Source organism: Budorcas taxicolor, chromosome 1 (assembly GCF_023091745.1).
Source record: "Budorcas taxicolor isolate Tak-1 chromosome 1, Takin1.1, whole genome shotgun sequence".
Lineage (NCBI taxonomy): Eukaryota > Metazoa > Chordata > Mammalia > Artiodactyla > Bovidae > Budorcas > Budorcas taxicolor.
The window spans coordinates 175,059,535-175,081,580 of record NC_068910.1 but is presented as its reverse complement, the minus strand read 5'-3'; the positions used below and the strand labels follow the sequence as shown (position 1 = coordinate 175,081,580).

General features: G+C 39.3%; 1 protein-coding gene across 1 annotated transcript in view; it reads left to right on the top strand.

Moving 5' to 3' along the window:
• Positions 1–17,702, top strand: part of TIPARP (TCDD inducible poly(ADP-ribose) polymerase) — a 29,384-nt gene extending 11,682 nt beyond the window's left edge. The window contains exons 3-6 of the mRNA XM_052636764.1: positions 8,577–8,745; positions 10,052–10,212; positions 14,717–14,995; positions 15,669–17,702. Coding sequence (XP_052492724.1) covers positions 8,577–8,745; positions 10,052–10,212; positions 14,717–14,995; positions 15,669–16,116 — 1,057 coding nt within the window. The 3' untranslated portion in view covers positions 16,117–17,702. The remainder of the gene's footprint in view (positions 1–8,576; positions 8,746–10,051; positions 10,213–14,716; positions 14,996–15,668) is intronic.
• The last annotated feature ends 4,344 nt before the right edge of the window (positions 17,703–22,046 follow it).

Here is a 22,046-nt window from a genome sequence, read left to right as displayed (position 1 = left end):
AAATAGATAGCTGCAAGATCTTCTGATCTCAGAATACAATTTTTATTTATGAAATATTTTAGGCTTATCCACGTATTATTAAAAAGTTCTCTTGAATTATTTGGCTTTGAACTGATAGTTTTGTAATTTAAGAAAAAGCCCAACATAGCAGTATTTTAGTAGGTTCTTTTCTTCAGGTAGCTATTGTAATTTGCTTTCAGGGGTTGCCTGAGGTAGAGAGGGCTTATGATTTGTTAGGGGTATGGCACCCCACTCCAGTGCTCTTGCCTGGAAAACCCCATGGACGGAGGAGCCTGGTAGGCTGCAGTCCTTGGGGTCGCTAAGAGTCTGACACGACTGAGCGACTTCACTTTCATTTTTCACTTTCATGCATTGGAGAAGGAAATGGCAATCCACTCCAGTGTCCTTGCCTGGAGAATCCCAGGGACAGGGGAGCCTGGTGGGCTGCCGTCTATGGGGCCGCACAGAGTCGGACACGACTGAAGCGACTTAGCAGCAGCAGCAGCAGTAGGAAACACTTAGGTGTACTCAGGTCTGGGCCATGTCCTGGTACAGAGTTCTTTGAGAATAAACTGTTATGTGTCTGTTTAGTTCCCCACATGCTTTTGGATAATATAGAATTATAAAAACTTAAAAAACAAGGTATCCTTTCATATAGACAGCCTACCTGCCTGCCTTTTTCGTCCTGTTTCTTATCCTCTCATTTTTATTTCACTGTGTTCACTCCTAGAATCACTTTAACACCACAGATTAGGTGTCTGACAATTTGTAAATCAAGCATGTGGTTTAGCACACAGATTATCCACTGTGTGGATAAATCCCCTCATTAACTTACTGCCGTCTCACTCACCTGTTTCCAAGATGTCCTAGGAGGGACCAAGAGAGCTGCACACACAGCCAGAAGTTTGCTCTAAGAAAGTTGATCCCCGGACACTCGAAGCCCTGTTGAACCTTAAAGTGGGGAATCTTTTTACCTATCCCCAAATCTTTTGAGGTAAATGTATCATCCCGGTTTAGTGGTAATTGTTTTACAGGGTGCTCTAAGTCTCAGCAATCCCGCCTTGAATAAGTCGGGGCCTCCTTAGAGGTAGGCAGATTTAATTGCGAGCCAACATTTGATTCGTAGCTTGCTTGTAACTACTGAGGGTCATACGCAAAGTAACGTTAAAATAAAAACAAAGCAAAACTCTGAGTTCTGATTTGTAGGTACATCTGTATTGATAACTACTTCTGGATACCAAGGGGGAAAACCCAGTTGTTACCTGGACCCAAAGTCATACTGTAGAAGTTAAGTAGAGAAATTTAACCTCGTAAACAGTGAAAGATGTTGCTTTGTATGTAGGCAACATATAAAGATAGATAATTTTTATTGCCTCCCCAAATAACTTCCTGCTATGTATTCAAGTCAGTGTTAGCAAAAATCTTAATTAGTGACAGAATAAATGACAGTTATTATGCTTCTAAAGCAGAAAGAGTACATAGTCCTCTGAAGTTTAATAACTACACTGCTTTCACAGCGTATTTTGGTATTATATATGCCATGGCTTTGATTCTCATCACCTTGTAACATATTTGAAGGAATCTATAAGCTGCCAGATATTCCAGCACTGCTAAATGAGTTCCTGGAAACATCAAAGCCAGGTATCAAAAGCCAGCTATATTTCGTGTGCCTGTGGAATTTCTTTAGCAGCAGCAAACATACCCCATCTGTCATGCTTGTCTCAAGTCTGTAGCAGAAGAGCCTAAATAACTCTCGATACTGCATTTGATCTTTATCCTTCTCTCATTGTGACCTTCAGCTGGGGGTGACATTTTCCCTTTATATCGTAGTAATAAATAATTGTGTCTGATTAATCCAGCTGGTTAGGGTGGGTGTTGATTAGTTTGAGGTCACAGGTTTATCCTTATAGAAACCAGTTAACTTTTATAGGCAGGAAGCCAAGGTTCCGAAGTCTGACTTATCTAGTTAAAACTGTACAGAGTAAGGTCCAGAAAACTCACTTAACTGACATTTGCTAAAGTCTGAGTTCTATATCTTATTTGCATCATCTTCCCACTTAAATGTGTTCCATCTTCAGTGATTCTAGTCTCATGTAATGATACCATTAATCCAGTCACCAGGTCAGAAACATGGGACACATCCTGGACTCCTTCCACTCCATTCAGCCCCTCCATGCAGTTAGTTTAACTCTTCAGTTCAGTTGCTCAGTCGCGTCCAACTCTTTGCGACCCCATGAATTGCAGCACGCCAGGCCTCGCTGTCCATCACCAACTCTAGGAGTTCACTCAGACTCACGTCCATCGAGTCAGTAATGCCATCCAGCCATCTCATCCTCTGTCGTCCCCTTCTCCTCCTGCCCCCAATCCCCTCCCAGCATCAGAGTCTTTTCCAGTGAGTCAACTCTTCGCATGAGGTGGCCAAAGTACTGGAGTTTCAGCTTTAGCATCATTCCTTCCAAAGAACACCCAGGACTGATCTCCTTCAGAATGGAGTGGTTGGATCTCCTAGCAGTCCAAGGGACTCTCAAGAGTCTTCTCTAACACCACAGTTCAAAAGCATCAATTCTTTGGCACTCAGCTTTCTTCACAGTCCAACTCTCACACCCATACATGACTACTGGAAAAACCATAGCCTTGACTAGATGGACTTTTGTTGGCAAAGTAATGTCTCTGCTTTTGAATATGTTATCTAGGTTGGTCATAATTTCCTTCCAAGGAGTAAGCGTCTATTAATTTCATGGCTGCAGTCACCATCTGCAGTGATTTTGGAGCCCCCCAAAATGAAGTCTGACACTGTTTCCCCATCTATTTCCCATGAAGTGATGGGACCAGATGCCATGATCTTAGTTTTCTGAATGTTGAGCTTTAAGCCAACTTTTTCACTCTCCTCTTTCACTTTCATTAAGAGGCTTTTTAGTTCTTCTTCACTTTCTGCCATAAGGGTGATGTCATCTGCATATCTGAGGTTATTGATATTTCTCCCGGCAATCTTGATTCCAGCTTGTATTTCTTCCAGCCCAGCGTTTCTCATGATGTACTCTGCATATAAGTTAAATAAGCAGGGTGACAATATACAGCCTTGACATACTCCTTTTCCTATTTGGAACCAGTCTGTTGTTCCATGTCCAGTTCTAACTGTTGCTATCTGACCTGCATATAGGTTTCTCAAGAGGCCAGTCAGGTGGTCTGGTATTCCCATCTCTTTCAGAATTTTCCACAGTTTATTATGATCCACACAGTCAAAGGCATAGTCAATAAAGCAGAAATAGATGTTTTTTTTCTGGAACTCTCTTGCTTTTTCCATGATCCAGCGGATGTTGGCAGTTTGATCTCTGGTTCCTCTGCATTTTCTGAAACCAGTTTGAACATCAGGAAGTTCACGGTTCACGTATTACTGAAGCCTGGCTTGGAGAATTTTGAGCATTACTTTACTAGCGTGTGAGATGAGTGCAATTGTGTGGTAGTTTGAGCATTCTTTGGCATTGCCTTTCTTTGGGATTGGAATGAAAACTGACTTTTTCCAGTCCTGTGGCCACTGCTGAGTTTTCCGTATTTGCTGGCATATTGAGTGCAGCACTTTCACCGCAGCATCTTTCAGGATTTGAAATAGCGCAACTGGAACAGTCTAACTCTTAAATACTCTCAAATCATCCCCATTGTTGCCTCCTCAGTTCTCTGCCATAATTTGTCTCATTTGCAGTTCTAGTAGCTATAGATGGCTAAGCATAATGTAAAAATATTTATAATAAACATGCTAATAAATATTTAGCAAATAAGTGTCTATCTCCACCCTTCCCCCACCTCCCTCTACCAAAATAAGCAAATCAGCCCTCCCTACCACTGCTGTTAGAGTGACTTTTATAAAAGGCAAATCTGACCCTTGTTGAAATCCACCCGTGATTCCTGTAGCCCACAGAATCAAGTCCTGACCTCTTAACCCAGCACACAAAGCTCTTCATTATCTGGCCCCAGCCAGCCTATGCAGTTCAGGCTTACCTGTTACCGTCCCGCTCACACACACACACCCTGGCCCCCACTTGAACTGCTTGTGCTGCTTGCCCTGGCTCGCTCGAGCCGCGCTTGGTGGGCTTCTGCACGTGTCAGTCACTCTGCATGTGGTGTCCTACCTCTCATGGTCTGCCTGGTGGCTGGCCAGACTTGGTCTCGTTTCACCTACTCTGGGACACCTCCCTTGACCACCGTCCGTGACCCTTTTCCCAGCAGTTAGGCCTTCTGCCTCTGGATTGTTCCCAGACCACCTTTGTGCCACACTTTACACAGTGCCACAGAGTTTGCTTGTCTCTTTCCCCACTGACTTCTGGGCATTTTACCTTTTTCATCTTATCCTGGCCATAGCCCAGCACTTAGTCATTGTGTCTACTTAGGATTACTTTTGTTTGTTGTCACGTTTCTTTCTTGGTTTTGAACAATTTGTAAATAGAGAAATTGCCTAAAATGGTTATATTCTCCTGAGCTCCCAAATGCATATGCATAATCCCAAGAACTATTTATCCAGTGAAGGGATTCAGTCCTAATTTCTGGTTTATTCAGCAACTATTTCTTTAATAGTTTTGGTTTCCATTACATTACATTCTGTCATTTATGTGGCAAGCCCTTTTTACTTTTTAGTGTCTGACATACACATTCTAGAACAAATGATGGTGTAGCTATTGGTACACTGTGCATTGATAATATGCTGGAAATGTTGGTATGTCAAGATATTCGTTGAGTGGGAAGAGAGATTGTTAGTAAGCATCTAAATTATGAGAATGGGTGTTCTCTTCAGAATTTTTAATTAATTTTGCAAAATTAATTCTTACATTGGTGTGTGTGCTGGTGTGTTTGGTGAAGCATGTTGACCCAGAATTGTTGATATTTCTTCAGTCCAGCCTCCTTCCCATTAAAGAGAAAATCAGCCATAGGTTCACAGTTTTTTTTTCTAATTCATTGTGATAAAGTTTTATTTTGGGTGGGTCCAGATGGCTCGATGCAGCCACGTGGTGCGTCTCACCGGCTCTAGAGCGTACTGTGCGGCGGCCCTCTCCTGCTCTTCTCTGGCCGTCCCGCAGGCAGGCTGTCTTTAGGTCAGGCAGGGTCCCCATCTGCCAGGATGGCTGCACCCTGCTTTTAGAAAGCTCTGTCTCCTCTCTCCAACCCCATCTCTATAACTGTCTCTGTTGCTGAGTTAATACACATCCTGTATTGACCACTTTGACCTTTTACCCCCATCTGCTCAACAGTCTAAATTCCAACCTTTATTTAAGGCTCTGAGACCCTAGACTTGCCTCCTTAGCTCATGGCCTGACATCTCACACTGTGCCATGTAGTATGCTGTTCACATTTTCTCATCTCTTACGTATCCCTCTCAGGTTTCCTTTTCCAACTCTGGCCCTGATATTGCCTGTCCCTACCCTTCAAGCAAAACACTTGAAGAACTTTTTTTCTTCCATATAACCTTCACTTCCTGGTCATTATTTCCTGTTGAAGTGAAGTGTTAGGTTATTTAGTCATGTCTGACTGTGATCCTGTGGCCTGTAGCCCGCTGGGCTCCTCTGTCCTTGGGATTCTTCAGGTAAGAATACTGGAGTGGATTGCCATTCCTGTCTCCAGGGGATCTTCCCAACTTAGGGATTGAACCCAGGTTTCCTACATTGTAGGCAGATTCTTTACTGTCTGAACTACCGAGGAATCCCTATTTCCTATTAAACTGTTCCAAAATTCTTTCTCTTACAGAAAGATTGATACTGTAAAGCGTCTTACTTTTCTTTACCTTTATCCATTCCTGGAGCAGTAGCCACCTCCGCTCCCATAATGCTGCAGGCTTTTTCTTTGTCCTCTCATTCCCAGAATGTACTTGTGTTAGATAGGCAGATGTACTGCTTCTTTGGTTTTAGATTTTGTTAGTTTTTTCTCTCTTGAAGCCAGGGACTACATCTGTTTGATTCTTTGTGTATTGCCTAAAACAGCCCACCCTCGCCATTTCCATACACACGACTCATAACCGGTTTCTGATAATACAAAACAATGGTTTGATAAGAGTGGTGAATGTTGAACATTTGGCTTTCATGTTGGATGAATTTTACACTGTTGCAGATTGAAGAGAATAAAAACTCTTGGCTTTGGATTTTTTAAGCATTCCCTGTTTAAGGGAGAGCAGGTGGTAAAATTAATCTTATAAAAAGATAATTTAATGTTTTTCAGATTAGTTATTTTGTCTCTGTCAAGTCTAGAAAATCATATTGAAACTCAAATAGAGCTAAAACAGTACTTTGATACATCAATCCACAGAATAGTTGATTGTAGTAAATTAGGATTTGTCGTAGAAATTTCATAATGCCCAAAAGACTGAAGTGCTCAGAGAATGTAGCAAAGGCTGCAGTTTTAGATGTCTTTCTCATGCAAATCATTATCTATGAAGTCTTAATAACATAGGCGTAAACAGAAATTGCTAGAGAGATGTCCAGAATAAAATCTGATACTTTAACAGCAAAAAGCATTGGCTGTTTATAGTATAATGTATGTTAACATATTAACTGCACTACTGAGAACTCCATAAAGAAAATACTGAGGATTTGTTGACTCATAATTGGAAACAGTTACTGGGAAATAAAGCAGGAAAATCTGTTTAGAAACTGGAAGTGAACTTAAGAGGAAGAAAGAGGTTAATCTCTCTCAACTCGGTAACATCAGATTCTCCTAAAATTAAGGGAAGATTGTTTAAAGCAACTTGATGTGAAGTTTCAGTATAGGAGTTCCAGTTTTCAATATTTTTCTTTTTTGTAGAATTTCCCAGAAACATTGTTTTTAAATTCTGGATTATGTATTCCTATTTACCATAAATAATTTTAAACAAAGTAGTGTTCAAATGTGATATAAACTGCATTTTATTATCTTCCCATTTCACACTTAAAATTATATGTTCTTTTTAAGACTGCATCCTGCTAGTTAGGATGAAATTAGGCATTCTAATCCTCACTTGAAATTAAGTAAGAAATTAGGGTTTGGGGAAGCTCTTTAGGAATTTTTAAAGGAACATAACTGCTTTTTACAAGTTATGTGCTCCATGGCCGCATCAGTTCGTATATGACTTTGAGTTTTTTGGTTTTTGTTTTTTTCCCAAAGAGAAGCTAATTCACAAATTATGAACATTGGGGTGGAGGGTAGGAAATGTTTTCTTTCCCTCACATTTGCCAGGAGTGTTCAGTGAGAGGTGTTAATAGGTGTTCATGGTAAAAAGGAGAGTGTTGTCATAGGTTTGGAAGAGTACTTTGTAGCCCTCATCATGGCATTGATACTTCAGTATCTACCTTCACATATTTAAGGGACAGAGGAGTAGCTGCAGTAGGTAAATTGTTTAACTCTGTATAGACAACTTCTTCAGACTTGACCACAGAATGTTTTTTTGTGCAGAGTACCGGTTTAACAGTCCTTGGAACAAGTGTTCTAAGAGCAGAGTCTGGAGTTTCACAGTAACCAACAAAACCCATAGGTCAAAATTCATACCCTTTTCAAAATCCTAATTTATGACAAGAAAACATGTCAGTTATTGGGAATATCTGTCCAAACACCTTGATTTCATATGAGCCAGTTTTGTGTGCCACTGGATCTGGAGTATCTGGATGTGTGTTAAAGACATTCATTTAGAAACTTGTGCTGGAAAGAATGAAACAATGCATTTAAAAACTTAGTCACTCCGCTTATAGCTGTGATGTTGTTTTCTTAGGGAAGTGTTGAAATATACACAACAAGAAAAACGAACATTTTGCCATTAATGGTTCAGATGAGTCAAACACTAGATGAAGTCCATTAAAAAAGAAACACAAGTTTTTTGTACCACCCTTTATAAATTTAGGTGATTCTGATCTACACAGTGGGACCCACCCCCTCCCCCCCCAGTAAAGTGTGGATGCGGCAGCAGCAGACCGTAGGACTACATGACAAGACTGTTCTCATAGCTGAACGTGACGATAATGCAGACGATTTTTCTCATCGTATTTTGTCCCAGACTTTTTTTCTCATCATATTTTGTCAACCTTTTTTTTTTCCACCCACAGAATAAAAGATGATGTTAGGTAGATTAGCAGTACTTGCCTCATTTGAGGTCATTTTATTTTTCCTATCTTTCATCAGGCAGTATTGTGTACTCCTATGTTGGCTTAAGTGAACTGATGCCTCTGAAAAAAAGACAGGCTTCAAGAGAAGTTTCTTTTGTTTCTCTCTCTGTTTTCCATGTCAGCTTTGTCCTAGAGCTGACTCCCTGATTGGTTGAGACCAGGTTTGGCTCATCCTACTGTGGTGGGAAGAGCAGGACTATGTTGATTGGTTCAGGCCAGTGATGCTGTAGGAGAGAATCAATCCCTGCTCCATGGCTTGGACGTTTTGGTGTTGTTAAGAAAAGACATAAAAGAAATGGGGAAACGACTCACAATGATATCTTTTTACTCCAAACAAAACAAGCTTTGAAAATTCTACAATATACTATACTAGATATTTGTAATGTCATATGAGATGTTTAGGTATTTCTGTTTTGCAAATGTACTGCTATTAACAGTTCATTTTTTCTTGGGTCTTTTTAGAGGACAAGAATTTTGGGCAGATTTGAATGCCATGAATGTGTATGAAACAGCTGAATTTGACCAACTACGAAGGCTGTCCACACCACCCTCTAGCAATGCCAACTCTATTTACCACACAGTCTGGAAATTCTTCTGTAGGGACCACTTTGGATGGAGGGAGTATCCTGAGGTATTTACAGAATCTCTTTCCAAAAAGTGCATTTAAATTTTTTTGTCTTTCACTGTTCCTTTCTGACGATGACTAGACAGAACCACAAACCAAAGAGCTTATGGATATAAAATTGAGTTTTGTTGACAGTGAGTAATACTTTTCTGTCTTGATTTTTCTGGAAATGTATTTACCATTAATTTCCTGGAGCCCATAAATGAAATACCATGGTTATCAGAGAGAAAATGCTTTTCCCAGTATCCTATTAAAATAGGGACCAAGTATTTACTGTGATAAGTATTCAGACTCAGTGCCAACTTTGGAGTAATTTTAATGAGATGAGCACTAGTGTAACGTTTGGCTATATCTGGCTCCTGGTGATTGGATCATGTGTTACACTATTAGCATTTTAGAAGACTGGGGAAAATAATTGCCCTTAAGCCCCTGGAAGAAGTACTTGAAAATGTTTATTGAACCATGTGGTCAAGCAAATCAGTCATTTAAAATTCTATAACAAGTGCACATGTATCCGTAGTCTGAGATGGTAAGAATAGTTCATCCATTACACAGTGAGGTTTTAAAATGATGGTACTTTACTTTTCCTCTGAATGAGAATTCTGAGTCACAATTAATTGCCCTGAAATGGATTTAAAGATTAATTTCACATTCCAAAGATCTGACTTCTTTAATTGATTAAATTCATTTCCAGCATTACAAAAAGGGAGAACTGACTTATCTACCTTAGATTTTCTTTTAAGGAAACAGCAAAAGAAAACAACCTAGTATATTAATTAGTATAAAACATAATATTGAGTTAAAATTTCTTATTCTTAAGTAGTCAATAGGATCTAGTATCTTCTGAAAAGAATAAGAAGCTGTTTAAAGTATATTTGGATAGTCCAATGTGTTGGACTGTCTTTGTGTTTTTCCTCTTGAGAGGTTTCTTGGGTTTGGAACTTAATTGATTAATGTGAGCAGTATATATTACCATCTTTAATCCTCTTCTGAAACTCTCTTAAGGAATAGAAACAAAATCTCCAGGACATTTGTAAGGTCTCTAATTAGGATAGACTAACCCTTCACATGTTTCATAAGGTGGGAGATCCATGGAAGCATCTTTCTGTTCTGCATCTTAGAAAAAAATAAAATTCCTGCCTATAACAGGAAATAATTTGATTCACTGTACTTTTTGGCACTCTTCTGTTAACAGCAAAGTTAACTGTTTTTACCTTTTGTTACATTAACATTTTTCCTATCTTACAGTGACTTTTTATTGCTTTTTTAACTCGCTGTGTTTTTTCTTTGCCTTCTGTTTTCTCCTCCATAGTCTGTTATTCGATTGATTGAAGAAGCCAACTCTCGAGGTTTAAAAGAAGTCCGATTTATGATGTGGAACAACCACTACATTCTCCACAACTCATTCTTCAGAAGAGAAATAAAAAGGAGACCCCTTTTCCGTTCGTGTTTTATACTGCTTCCATATTTACAGTAAGTGTCCAGCAGAAATTCTCACCATTTTATGTAAATGTATAACTTTTAATGCCAAAAAGACTTTAAAAGACTAACTTGATTATCTCTAAAATGTAAAATTGAGTTATTCTTTTAGTTTAATTCTTCCAAAAATAGAGTTCAGATGAGCTATAATTAACCCGGCACTAAAAGAATGAGCATCCTCTTGCATTTTTTTGGACTAGAAAGCAAAGTAAACATTTTTCCACAACTAAAAGTAGTTCTATCTAGATTAAGTCAGAGTTTGCATTTGCCTCTTTCATGGAAGATTGAGATACCCTTCCATGTTATGGGACTGTTTTCTAGGCCAGGTACACTGCCTTGGCAAGTAGAGATTGTCCCTCAAGGTAGTGTTCTCCATTCATCTCCCTTCAATGAATTTGCATGGAGAGAATTCACCTTTTCAAGCAATTTGCATTCTCATTTGCTCAGTAAGGCCCATTTTCCTGTAACACCCATTGAAAGTACCTGTCATACTTCTAGGTTTGAGACTGAACTCATCTTTCTGAATTAAAGGTGAGCTCTCCTTCCAGTTTCCCCAGTGCCATTTTGCTTTTCTCTAGAGAGCCTACTGGCATATCTCCATAGATGGCAAAAGCTGGGGCACATTGCCATTAGCAAGGCCATCCCTGAAAGGTAGTGTCTCCAGGGAAATCATTATCTACTCTAGTCAGATAGATCATATTTAGAGCTTGATTTTTAAAATACAACTGGGTTTACTTGGTTTTGTGAACTGGGGAGATCTAGGGTAATAGTGGTTGGTATCTTACATTCTTACTGGTAGTTTATTTCAAGTCCAAAGTGTGTTTTCCGCATATCATTATGGTAGTCTTAATGATTCTAATTCTTAGATTGCAAAGGGAACATTAAAAACAAAATATAAACAAAAATCCTTGAAATGCTCAGTGCCTAAAAGCAGTTTGTCAGTAAGGCAGATTTTAGAAATATGTGTTTCTAAACTTGAGGTAAATATGTGCTTTCTTTTTAGTTTAGGTGCGAAAATTTTACCCTGTGGTTTGGTTTTTTATTAGAAACTAATAAAAATGCTGTTCTGTAATTGCACTAGCACAGCTGGAGACAGTGTCAGCGTCCAGTAGCTAGGAACATACTGTCCTCCTGGTGAGACAGTAGAGCTCATCAGTGAGACCCGCAGCTTGGCATGCTGGGCCAATCAAGCACGATGCAGCTTCTGAGTGGGAGGAAGAACGCTCATTGAATGCTGCATTGTTGGGAGAGTTTTACGGAAGAGTGAAAATTGATTTGTTTCGATCCTAAGACTAGCAATTACGGAATACCCTTCCCTTCACCTTTTTTTAATCTTAGACTTGTTTTGTAGAAGTATGAACTGTAAAAATAGTATGAGCAGTAGTAGAGTTAATGCCACAAATATGGCCTTCCTATTTATAATGTTGGCTTACAAGAGAACAAAGAAAGTCACTCTTTTCTTTTTCAAAATTTCCTATTTTAGTCTTCTTATCTGGAACAGTAATCATCAGGTAAAAAGTAAGAGCTTAGCAAATCAAAGAGATTATGCAGACATTTCAGCGAGAGAAGAATAGAGTAGCAGCAGGTTCACCAGGGTGTGATGGTGCGTGCAGCCATTGAGTTCCTGTCTGCCCTAGAGTCCAGGGCTGGCCTAGAGGAGAGAAAGAGGAGGACCAATTCCAAAAACAGATTTCAGAAATGGATTTCTGGAGCGACCATGATCTTAGTCAGGAAGAAAGTTTTGTTTTGAAGTGTTAGTAAGTGCACAGGGTCCAGGAAAATCATAGGTGTCAAAAAGGCTGTAACTATCAGGGGATCAGAGATACCTAAGAATTGGGAATGCTCGAGTAGGGAGGTTGGGGGGGGGCGGGGTACAAGCTTAACTCATGAGTTTCCTGCAAAGTTGGCTCTTTTTAAAGGGTTTCCCTGCCTTTTCCCCCTTCCAGTTGTATTAACATTATTGACATAAAACAACTGTATAAGTTGAAAGTGCACAGCGTAATGACTTTATATATATTGCAGAAATATTACCACAATCAAGTTTAGGTAGTGTTTCTCATAGTTAAATTTTTTTCCATGTGCTTGCTGGTTTTTAATAGGGCTAGTAAAAGCAGAAATACTATTTTGCCAACAAAGGTCTGTCTAGTCAAGGCTGTGGTTTTTCCAGTGGTCATGTATGGATGTGAGAGTTGGACTGTGAAGAAAGCTGAGCGCCGAAGAATTGATGCTTTTGAACTGGCGTTGGAGAAGACTCTTGAGAGTCCCGTGGACTGCAAGGAGATCCAACCACTCCATCCTAAAGGAGATAGTCCTGGGTGTTCATTGGAAGGACTGATGTGAAGCTGAAACTCCAATACTTTGGCCACCTCATGCGAAGAGTTGACTCATTGGAAAAGACCCTGATGCTGGGAGGGATTGAGGGCAGGAGGAGAAGGGACGACAGAGGATGAGGTGTCTGGATGTCACCACCGACTCGATGGGCATGAGTTTGAGTGAACTCTGGGAGTCAGTGATGGACAGGGAGGCCTGGTGTGCTGTGATTCATGGGGTTGCAGAGAGTCAGACATGACTGAGCGACTGAACTGAGTAAAAATCTTATTCTTGAATATTCTTAGAATATTTGAGCTAAACACACAAATACCAGTGTTCAAAGTTTGGAAGTCCATTTCAGTTGACAGGACATCTGTCCTGTGCAGTCACCTCATGGTCTTGATAAGACCTGAGACCCAGAAAGCAGCGATCCTCAGCCTTTCTGGCACCAGGGACGGGTTCCATGGAAGACAGTTTTTCCACAGACTAGGGGTCAGAGGAAGGTTTCTGAGTGATTCAAGCATGTTACATTTATTGTACACCTTATTTTTATGATTATTATAGCAGCTTCACCTCAGATCATCAGGCATTAGCTCTGGGAGGTTGGGGACCCCTCCCCAAAAGGATAAAATTAATTTTTACTTCATCTCTAAAGTTAGGAAATGTCATTCAGAATGGCCAGGGGAGGGAAGGAGAGTGATAAACGGTGACCTTAGATGAGGAGAATTCATTCTTCAGAGGTCCTTGAGTATATGCTCCATAGCCTTTGACTGACTCTGGCTCCCTAAAGAAGGCTAGGTCTGTGGGAAGCTTGCAGTGTGTCATTGGAATACCTATGAGCTGAATGTGAAGCTTCCGTTTTATGCACTGATTTCCTGGCAGGAATGGCAGAAGGGAGAGGAACCGTCTCTTCTGGTGTCAGTGCCAGGTTTTCAGTACAGCTGTGACCACCTATAACCTATTTTGGGCAGAGTGGTTGGGAGAATCTTACCTTCCTCCTTCAACCCAGAAACTTCTGTTGGTAACATCAACCCCTAACAATACTGGGAAACCTGGTGGGTTAGGAGTTAGACTCTTCACAGAGCAGGAATAGAGGGAACAGCTAAAAATAAGGAGATTACAGTCTGTGTCCTGCCATTCCTCTAGAATAGTGACAGCTTTTTAAGGAGTTACGTACCTGTCAGAATTTGATTAAAGCAGTGGGGCCTCTTTTCAGAAAAATGTACCAGACAAGGAAGGCTCTGGAGGAATCTGTCAGGTCTTTGTGAAAATGCTCCAGAAGATAACTGGCAGGCCTTCTGTGCCCTGAATCTCAGCGTCAGGGTTAGGATTCCCTTTATCTCTGCTTGTTTCCTTTTGCTCTATTTTGAAAATGGCCAAGAAATAGGATTTAAATCATTTAATCAGGCAGGAATAAGTAACTGCTTGTCTAAACTCATCCTTTAGAGTAACAGACCTGAATTTAAAATTCAAGGATATTCTAGTGTCTAGGGCTTAAGGTAGTTAGCTCTATCTTAAGCACATCTAAAGCTATAACATTTGAATTCTATTGATGGTTTTGTTGTTAAATGTGATATTTTAAACAAGCAAATGCCAAATGTTAGCTTTCTTTTGATGCCTACTCCATGATCTGTTTTTATACAAAAACTAAAAGTATAAGCTGCTTTTTTTTTTAATATTTTCTGTTACCTCCCTGTAAGCTCCTCTTATCCACCTGCCTTACTGTCTCCATTCACTATGCTTCCCCATCTAAGTAGCCTTTAGTAGTGATATGTTTTCTGCTTAGTACAACAAAGTTTGAGGAACACATACAAATTGTTGTTACCTTGAAATGGAGTGTAACTATATAGGCAAAAGAGGAATCCAGGACTCAGAAAGAAAAGATATTTATAAATTGGTGCTTGCTTGCTTGCTTGCTTGCCTTGCAGGAGTACATTCCAGAGTTTTCTCCATAAGGAAGCTGGGGGGAGCTAATAATAGGTTATCTGTACAGTGTTCATTCTAAGATTTTTTTTCTTTCCTTTAATTGACAGCATTTTCTATAATTTTTAAAACTATTTTATATTGGAATATCAGCCAGTTGTTTTTTAAATATGCATTTAAGTTATTCAGATGATAATGTTACAGCAGTGTAATGTGAGTTGGACTTATGCTGAGGTTTTACATGGACATTCCTTCTCCCTTCCAGGACACTTGGTGGTGTTCCCACACAGGCTCCTCCACCTCTTGAAGCAACCTCCTCATCGCAGATCATCTGCCCAGATGGGGTCACCTCAGCAAACTTTTACCCTGAAACTTGGGTTTATATGCATCCTTCTCAGGACTTCATCCAAGTGCCTGTTTCTGCAGAGGACAAAAGTTACCGAATTATCTATAATCTTTTTCATAAGACTGTGCCTGAGTTTAAATATAGAATTTTGCAAATATTGAGAGTCCAAAATCAGTTTCTTTGGGAAAAATATAAAAGGTGAGTCAGCAGTATGAAAAGTTCAAAAGAGGTTTTCTTGATGTAGTTAATGATAAATGCAGAACATAATAGTAAAGATTTGTATAGAACTAATGTCATATTTTTTATTATATTAATTCATAATTCTCATAACAGACCTTCCAAGTAGGATTATTACAGTCTGCATTTTACAGAAAGAAAAGTCAGTCACAGAAAAGTTTGATAACTTGCCACAGGTCATACAGCTAATAAGATATGGTGCTGGAATTTGAACCCAGGCAGGCTAGCACCAGAGGCCTTGTTACTGATCACTTGATGGTGCTGTATTTCAGGTCAGCCACAAATTAATGTAATTCGGTAGGGGGGAGCTTGCATGTAGATTTGAGGAACCTCAGAATTGAGAGACTTTAGGTTGGTGGAATTAGGTAAGGAAGTCACCCTGAGAAGGTAAGCTGTGAGAGCTAGATTTGAAAAGAACAAGTGAACAAATGTTTGGTGGAGCAAAGAGGGAAAGGGCTTTTGTCTGCTGTGCAAAAGAGAAGTTTAAACTTGCAGTATGCTCTTTGATGATATTTTTGCCCTTGAAGGCAATGTTAACATTTCCTCCCCATTGAAACCATAAAGAGAATATCATGCCTATTAAACTGATCTATACCTTCCTTCTTCTGAATTCCCTGTCCACTTTTTGCATTAGGAAAAAGGAATATATGAACCGGAAAATGTTTGGCCGTGACAGAATAATAAATGAGAGACATTTATTTCATGGAACATCCCAGGATGTGGTAGATGGGATCTGCAAGCACAACTTTGATCCGCGAGTCTGTGGAAAGCATGCTACAATGTTTGGACAGGGCAGTTACTTTGCAAAGAAGGCAAGCTACTCTCATAACTTTTCTAAGAAGTCCTCCAAAGGAGTCCATTTCATGTTTCTGGCTAAAGTGCTAACTGGCAGATACACGATGGGCAGTCACGGCATGAGAAGGCCCCCTCCCGTCAACCCCGGCAGCGTCACCAGTGACCTGTATGACTCTTGTGTCGATAATTTCTTTGAGCCTCAGATTTTTGTCATTTTTAATGACGACCAGAGTTACCCTTATTTTGTTATCCAATATGAAGAAGTCAGTAACACTGTTTCCATCTGAAAAATCTTGGTACTGCTAAATTATTTGTATAAACTCAATCCAGCGTTTGTAGCAGGTTTTGGATGGGTGGGCAGAGTAGGGAACAGCACTGGAAATAGGGCAGTTTTAAGACCATTTTTTTAAGTGCTAGAAAGTGAAAAAAATTTTTTTAAGAAAAACACAAGTTTTAAAATGACCACTTATTCTTTAATTATTTACTAATTGTTGTTAGTGTACTCAGTGTGGAAAAGACTACGGATTGCATACTCTTTTCATTCACACCTGTACATTATAGGCAGCAATGTTATTAGAAGCATTTTTAATAAAGAAACGGAACAGCCTAACTAAATGTGGCTTAAGCCTGGTAGAAGTTTGGCCAAATGGAGGCTGTGAGCAAATGTGAGGATCCAGTTTATTTACAAAGATTAAAACTGACTGGAACTAGTACTACCATATTTACTCTGTCCAAAGCACTGCTGCTGTGGTGTAGGATGAGTTTATGGCATTCTGGTGGGTGGAAAGAAATTTCTGTTTCTATCAGTAGGACTGAAATATGTCACCCTACCACAGAGTTAAATCAATGACTTTAACTGTTCTGCAGAGTTTGCCTGAGAACTCAGTTCTGTTTAGAGAAAAAAAAGAACCATTTGAAAAATGTCACCAGCAAAATTTTTCATTAACTAGTTATATAAAATATGGTTCTTCTGTTAAACTTCAGCCTTAGAAAACTCAGTCTCTCGTTATCGTCCACCCCAGTTTGAAGGAGTTGGGCACCTGATTTGGTTAAAGCCAGTCTTAAGAATTAAAAGTATTACTTTTAGGGTTCCAGACGTAGGCCCTGACTGAAGGTTTTAGAGAAAGAATTAATACATCTGTAACTGAATTGGTTAGAGTTTATTACTGTACTTTGCACAAAGGAGATCTCAAAAAAGTATTTGTTGACATGGAAATATTAAAAGTGGACCCCCACCCCTCTGCCTGCTTTGCCAGGTGTAGCTGGGTTCCCTGGTCAACTCTGTATCTTACACTACTTCACAGAAACACAGACTTGGAAATTGTGCCACTGACCCAGCAGGAGCAGTGTTAGGAGACCGGGCCTCTGCCTGAGCTGAGAGGTAGCTGCTCGGTGTACTTTGCCTTAAGCAAAGCAAACAGACCTGAATATACAAAAGTGGAAGTGGTTGTTCACAAAAGAATTCACTATGGAATTCTTTCAGATTCCAAGCTCTCCTAGAATGTTTGCAGTTATTTCATTTATACACAACTCTTCAGGAACTTCTGTGTTGTTCAAAGCAAGATCTATCTATCCTGATGTCTCAGTGACTTGGCCTGTTTAAGCACTTACCAGGGCTTCCACACAGTTATTTATTTTGCCCTTGTTGATCTTTTTGTTTGCTGCCATTGGCATGAAATAGCCAGCTGAGGCTGGTATAGTTGTCCTTTTATTCAGTTGTAACTTGTAAACCAGTAATTCCCAATCTTTTTCAAGTTAAGACATCTTACTGTTGCTTATTTGGTTTTATGAAACTTGTTCCTTTTTTTCTCCCTAAAAGAAAAAAAAGCTTTATGACATATTTATTTTTTTAATAAAACTAAAGCAAAAATAAAAGTTCTGGTAATTCTTTAAAAAACTTTGTTGTTTTGGTTCTCTTTAAGACAGCCGCATTACGATCTGTAAATGCTGGTCAGTTGCGTGAATGAATGTGTGATTGAATGACTGAGTGAACAGACCTAACCAGAGATTGCTGCCTAAATACTTGTGCTCTGAGAAATCAGCAAAAAAGTGCATTATCTGGCAATTGACTTAAATCACAAGAGAATAGTAAATATTTTGCAGATAAGTGCTTGAGGGAAAGGGATAAGTCTTATATTAGCAAACAGCAATAGTAAGAAGATATATATATATTACCAGGTTGTCCCCTTCAGCACGTGTTGAAGGAAATATAAAAAGGAAGTGTAAAAATTTCATCCGCTCTCAAGCACCTTGCTGCTGCTGTTTGGCCGCTCAGTTGTGTCCCACTCTTTTACAGCCTCATTAACTGCCCACCTGGTTCCTCTGTCCATGGAATTCTCTAGACAAGAATACTGGAGCAGGTTTCCATTTCCATCTCCAGGGGAATCTTCCATACTCAAGGATCAAACACCTGAGTGGGTCTCCTGCACTGGCAGGTGGAGTCTTTACCACTGAGCCACCAGGGAACCCCCTCAATGCCTTAGCTGCTTTCAGCTAACCTAAAGTGACCTGACTGGTAAACATAAGCCTCTTTGATGTACCTTCTCTCCAGTGTGATTTTTAAATTCATGTATAGTATTGTATGTTTTAACTAATCAAAGACCTGTGGAGGCAGACCAATTTTGTAATGGTTTCATGGATTTAAAACACTGAAAGGGATTCAGCCAATCTGTCTCCTTCCTGGCACCACTGTAATTTATACCATTTTAGAAAGCTGGAACTGGGGTTAAGATTTTTAGGAGGAGTCTGCAAACTAATATTCCAGTGTCATACAATTCTGTGGACGAGAAAGTTTACATGTGTAAGGTTAATAAATACTGGGCCCTTTGTATTTATAAATTCTAAAGCCCAACCCACCTTTTTGCTATAAACCACCTTCAGTAAATGGTTTAGATGCAAAAATAATCATTAGGGCCTGAAATATTGATCTTTGAGAAAAAAATTTTTATGATACTAGGTCTGAAAATGACTTTTAAACATAATGCCCAAACAGTCCCGTATGGTCATTTTAAATCAGAGGGGTTTCCATTAATTAAGGAAGGTAAGTGGTTTTGTGTAGTCAGTTTTCTCATCTTTGTAGGTTTTCTTCCTGACTACAAATGATAAGAACGTTCTTTGAGACTTTACAGTCCAGTTTTTATGCTATACAAACCAATAATATTTATATACAAATTAAAAGCCAGAAGCAGTACTGAGGTTCCTCAGAAAACCAAAAATAGAATTAGCATATGATCCAGCAATCCCACTCCTGGGCACATATCCAGACAAAACCAATTCAGAAAGAAACATGGCACCCCTATGTTCATAGCAGCACTATTCACAATAGCCAAAACATGGAAACAACCTAAATGTCCACTGACAGATGAATGGATAAAGGTGATGTGGTGTGTGTGTATACATGCACAATGGACTACTAAGCCATAAAAGAATGAAATACCCATTTGCAGCAATATCGATGCACCAGCATTTATCATATTAAGTAAGTCAAAAATACCATATGATATCATTTAATGTTGAATCTAAAATATGGTACAAATGAAAAACTCATTGGTGCCATATGACTCATAGACAGAAAATAGATGTGTTGTTGCCAAAGAGGAGGGGAGAAGGAAGAGGGATGGACGGAGAGTTTGGGGTTAGTAGATGCAAACTAGCATATATAGGATGTACATATATCAGCAAGGTCCTACTGTATGGTACAGGAAACTTTCCAATCTCCTGGGATAAACCATAATGGAAAAGAATAGTTTAAAAAGAATGTCTAAATGTATATAAGCCACTTTGCTGTACAGCAGAAAACACAACATTGTAAATCAACTATACTTCAGTATTAAAAAAAAAGCCAGAAGCATTTTCCTTAGCAATGATAGTGACAGGTTTTAAAAACAGACTCATTTAGTTTATTGACTTAGGTACTCTTATTGCACGCAAAATAAAGAAATAAGACTACTTTTCCTTAGCTTGCTTACCTTACAAGCTATCATCATCATAGGCAGAAAGAAGATGCTATTGAAGAGTTTCATCACCATTATTAGCTGGTCTTTTATTGCTTTACTCACTCTTAAGCATATGTTTTGGGTGACTAATGCCTGACTAGAACTCTCAGATGGCAGCTCTTTTAAGGCTTTGAAGTGAAGTCGCTCAGTCGTGTCCAACTCTTTGCGACCCCATGGACTATAGCCCATCAGGCTCCTCCATCCATGGGATTTCCCAGGCAAGAGTACTGGAGTGGGTTGCCATTTCCTTCTCCAGGGGATCTCCCCGACCTAGGGATCGAACCCGGCTCTCCTGCATGGCAGGCAGATGCTTTAACCTCTGAGCCACCAGGGAAGCCAATCTTACATATATGTGGGAGATTTGTATGTCAGAATACTGCTAACTTCTCCAAACCAGAACAGATAGCCACCCACTTTGATGATGTTAGAATTTTAAGGGCTTAATTGTACTTAAAGTGAAGTTGCTCAGTTGTGTCCGATTCTGCGACCCCATGGATTGTAGGTTCCTCCATCCATGGGATCTTCCAATCAAGAGTACTGGAGTGGGTTGCCATTTCTTTCTCCAAGAGATCTTCCTGACCCAGGTATTGTAGGCATTGTAGGGAGATGCTTTACTGTCTGAGCCACTAGGGAAGTCCTAATTGTGCTTAAGTAGCTAATTAATAAGATGAAAATGACCAAAAGCTCCTATGAATTCAGTGATCTTTTAGAGCAAATTCATATTAACATGACAACCATATCTACATTTTATGTGTAGGATACACTTAATTTCTCAACAAGATTTAGGGCTCATGAGTATTAATGGACTCCTTAGAATAATTCCTACATGCTGCTAAAGTTTACAGCCAATAGGCTGTAAACAACTGGGCTGGACTATTTCTAAATTCAAGTTTTATAACTTTATCTCCTTAATTATATCTAACCCTAAAATTTAGCCTTAATCAAATCAGCTCAGAGGCTCAACACAGTGTTCAGAAGCCTCTTATAAGTTTTAGGTGCCAAATTGTCATTGGTTGGGCCTTCTGTCTACATACATCAACTGCACTTCAGTGTTTCACAGCACATTAAGTACAGTATTTTAACAGGTCTGAGTGGCAAGAGTACACTAAAGAGATGCTATCCAACTATATGAGACTGTGGGACTCTTCCAAGCTAATATGAATTCCTTATGCAGCCACCAGTTTATAAATTTTTTTTGAGCAGCAGTGATGGATTTGGGGCATTAACCCACACTTTTCTGACAAAGGTCCTACATGAAGGTTTGCATTTCAAAATATCTTTGTTATGGGTTTAAATCATAATTTCTAAGCTGAGTGCAATAAACTATTCTACTTCAGAGTAGCAACCGTAAATCGAATGAGAATTATTCTCAATGATCTAAGCCAACTGAATGCAGTAACTACTAGCTTTAGTTTCAGCCACTCATAAATGCAGCTGAATTTCTTCTAAATGTAAATTTCTACCCATATGAATGCATTTTCTAAAAAAAAAAAGTTTGTAGTCTCATTTATAATTAACTTGTAGGCATATATAAGTCATTGCTAGATAGGAGTGGGAATGCAGATTTTATGAATCATTGTTACTCAATTTTGCAATCAATTACTGTCACAGAGAGCAGTGGCTTAGTCACAAGCCTAAGTTACACAATCTTAGTGTTTGCTTGTGGACTGAGATATAGAATGTAAAGCCCCAACCACTAATGCTGAAGAAGCTGAATGGTTCTATGAAGACCTACCTACAAGACCTTCTAGAACTAACACCAGAAAAAGATGTCCTTTTCATCATAGGGGATTGGAATGCAAAAGTAGGAAGTCAAGAGATACGTGGAGTAACAGGCAAGTTGGGCCTTGGAGTACAAAAATGAAGCAGGGGAAAGGCTAACAGAGTTTTGCCAAAAGAATGCACTGGTCATGGCAAACACCCTCTTCCAACAACACAAGAGAAGACTCTACACATGGACATCACCAGATGGTCAGTACTGAAATCACATTGATTATATCTTTTGCAGCCGAAGATGAAGAAGTTCTATACAGTCAGCCTAAACAAGAACTGGAGCTGACTGTGGTTCAGATCGTGAACTGCTTATTGAAAAATTCAGACTTAAATTGAAGAAAGAAGAGAAAACCACTAAACCATTCAGGTATCACCTAAATCAAATCCTTTATACAGTGGAAGTGACAAATTGATTCAAGGGATTAGATCTGATAGAGTGCCTGAAGAAC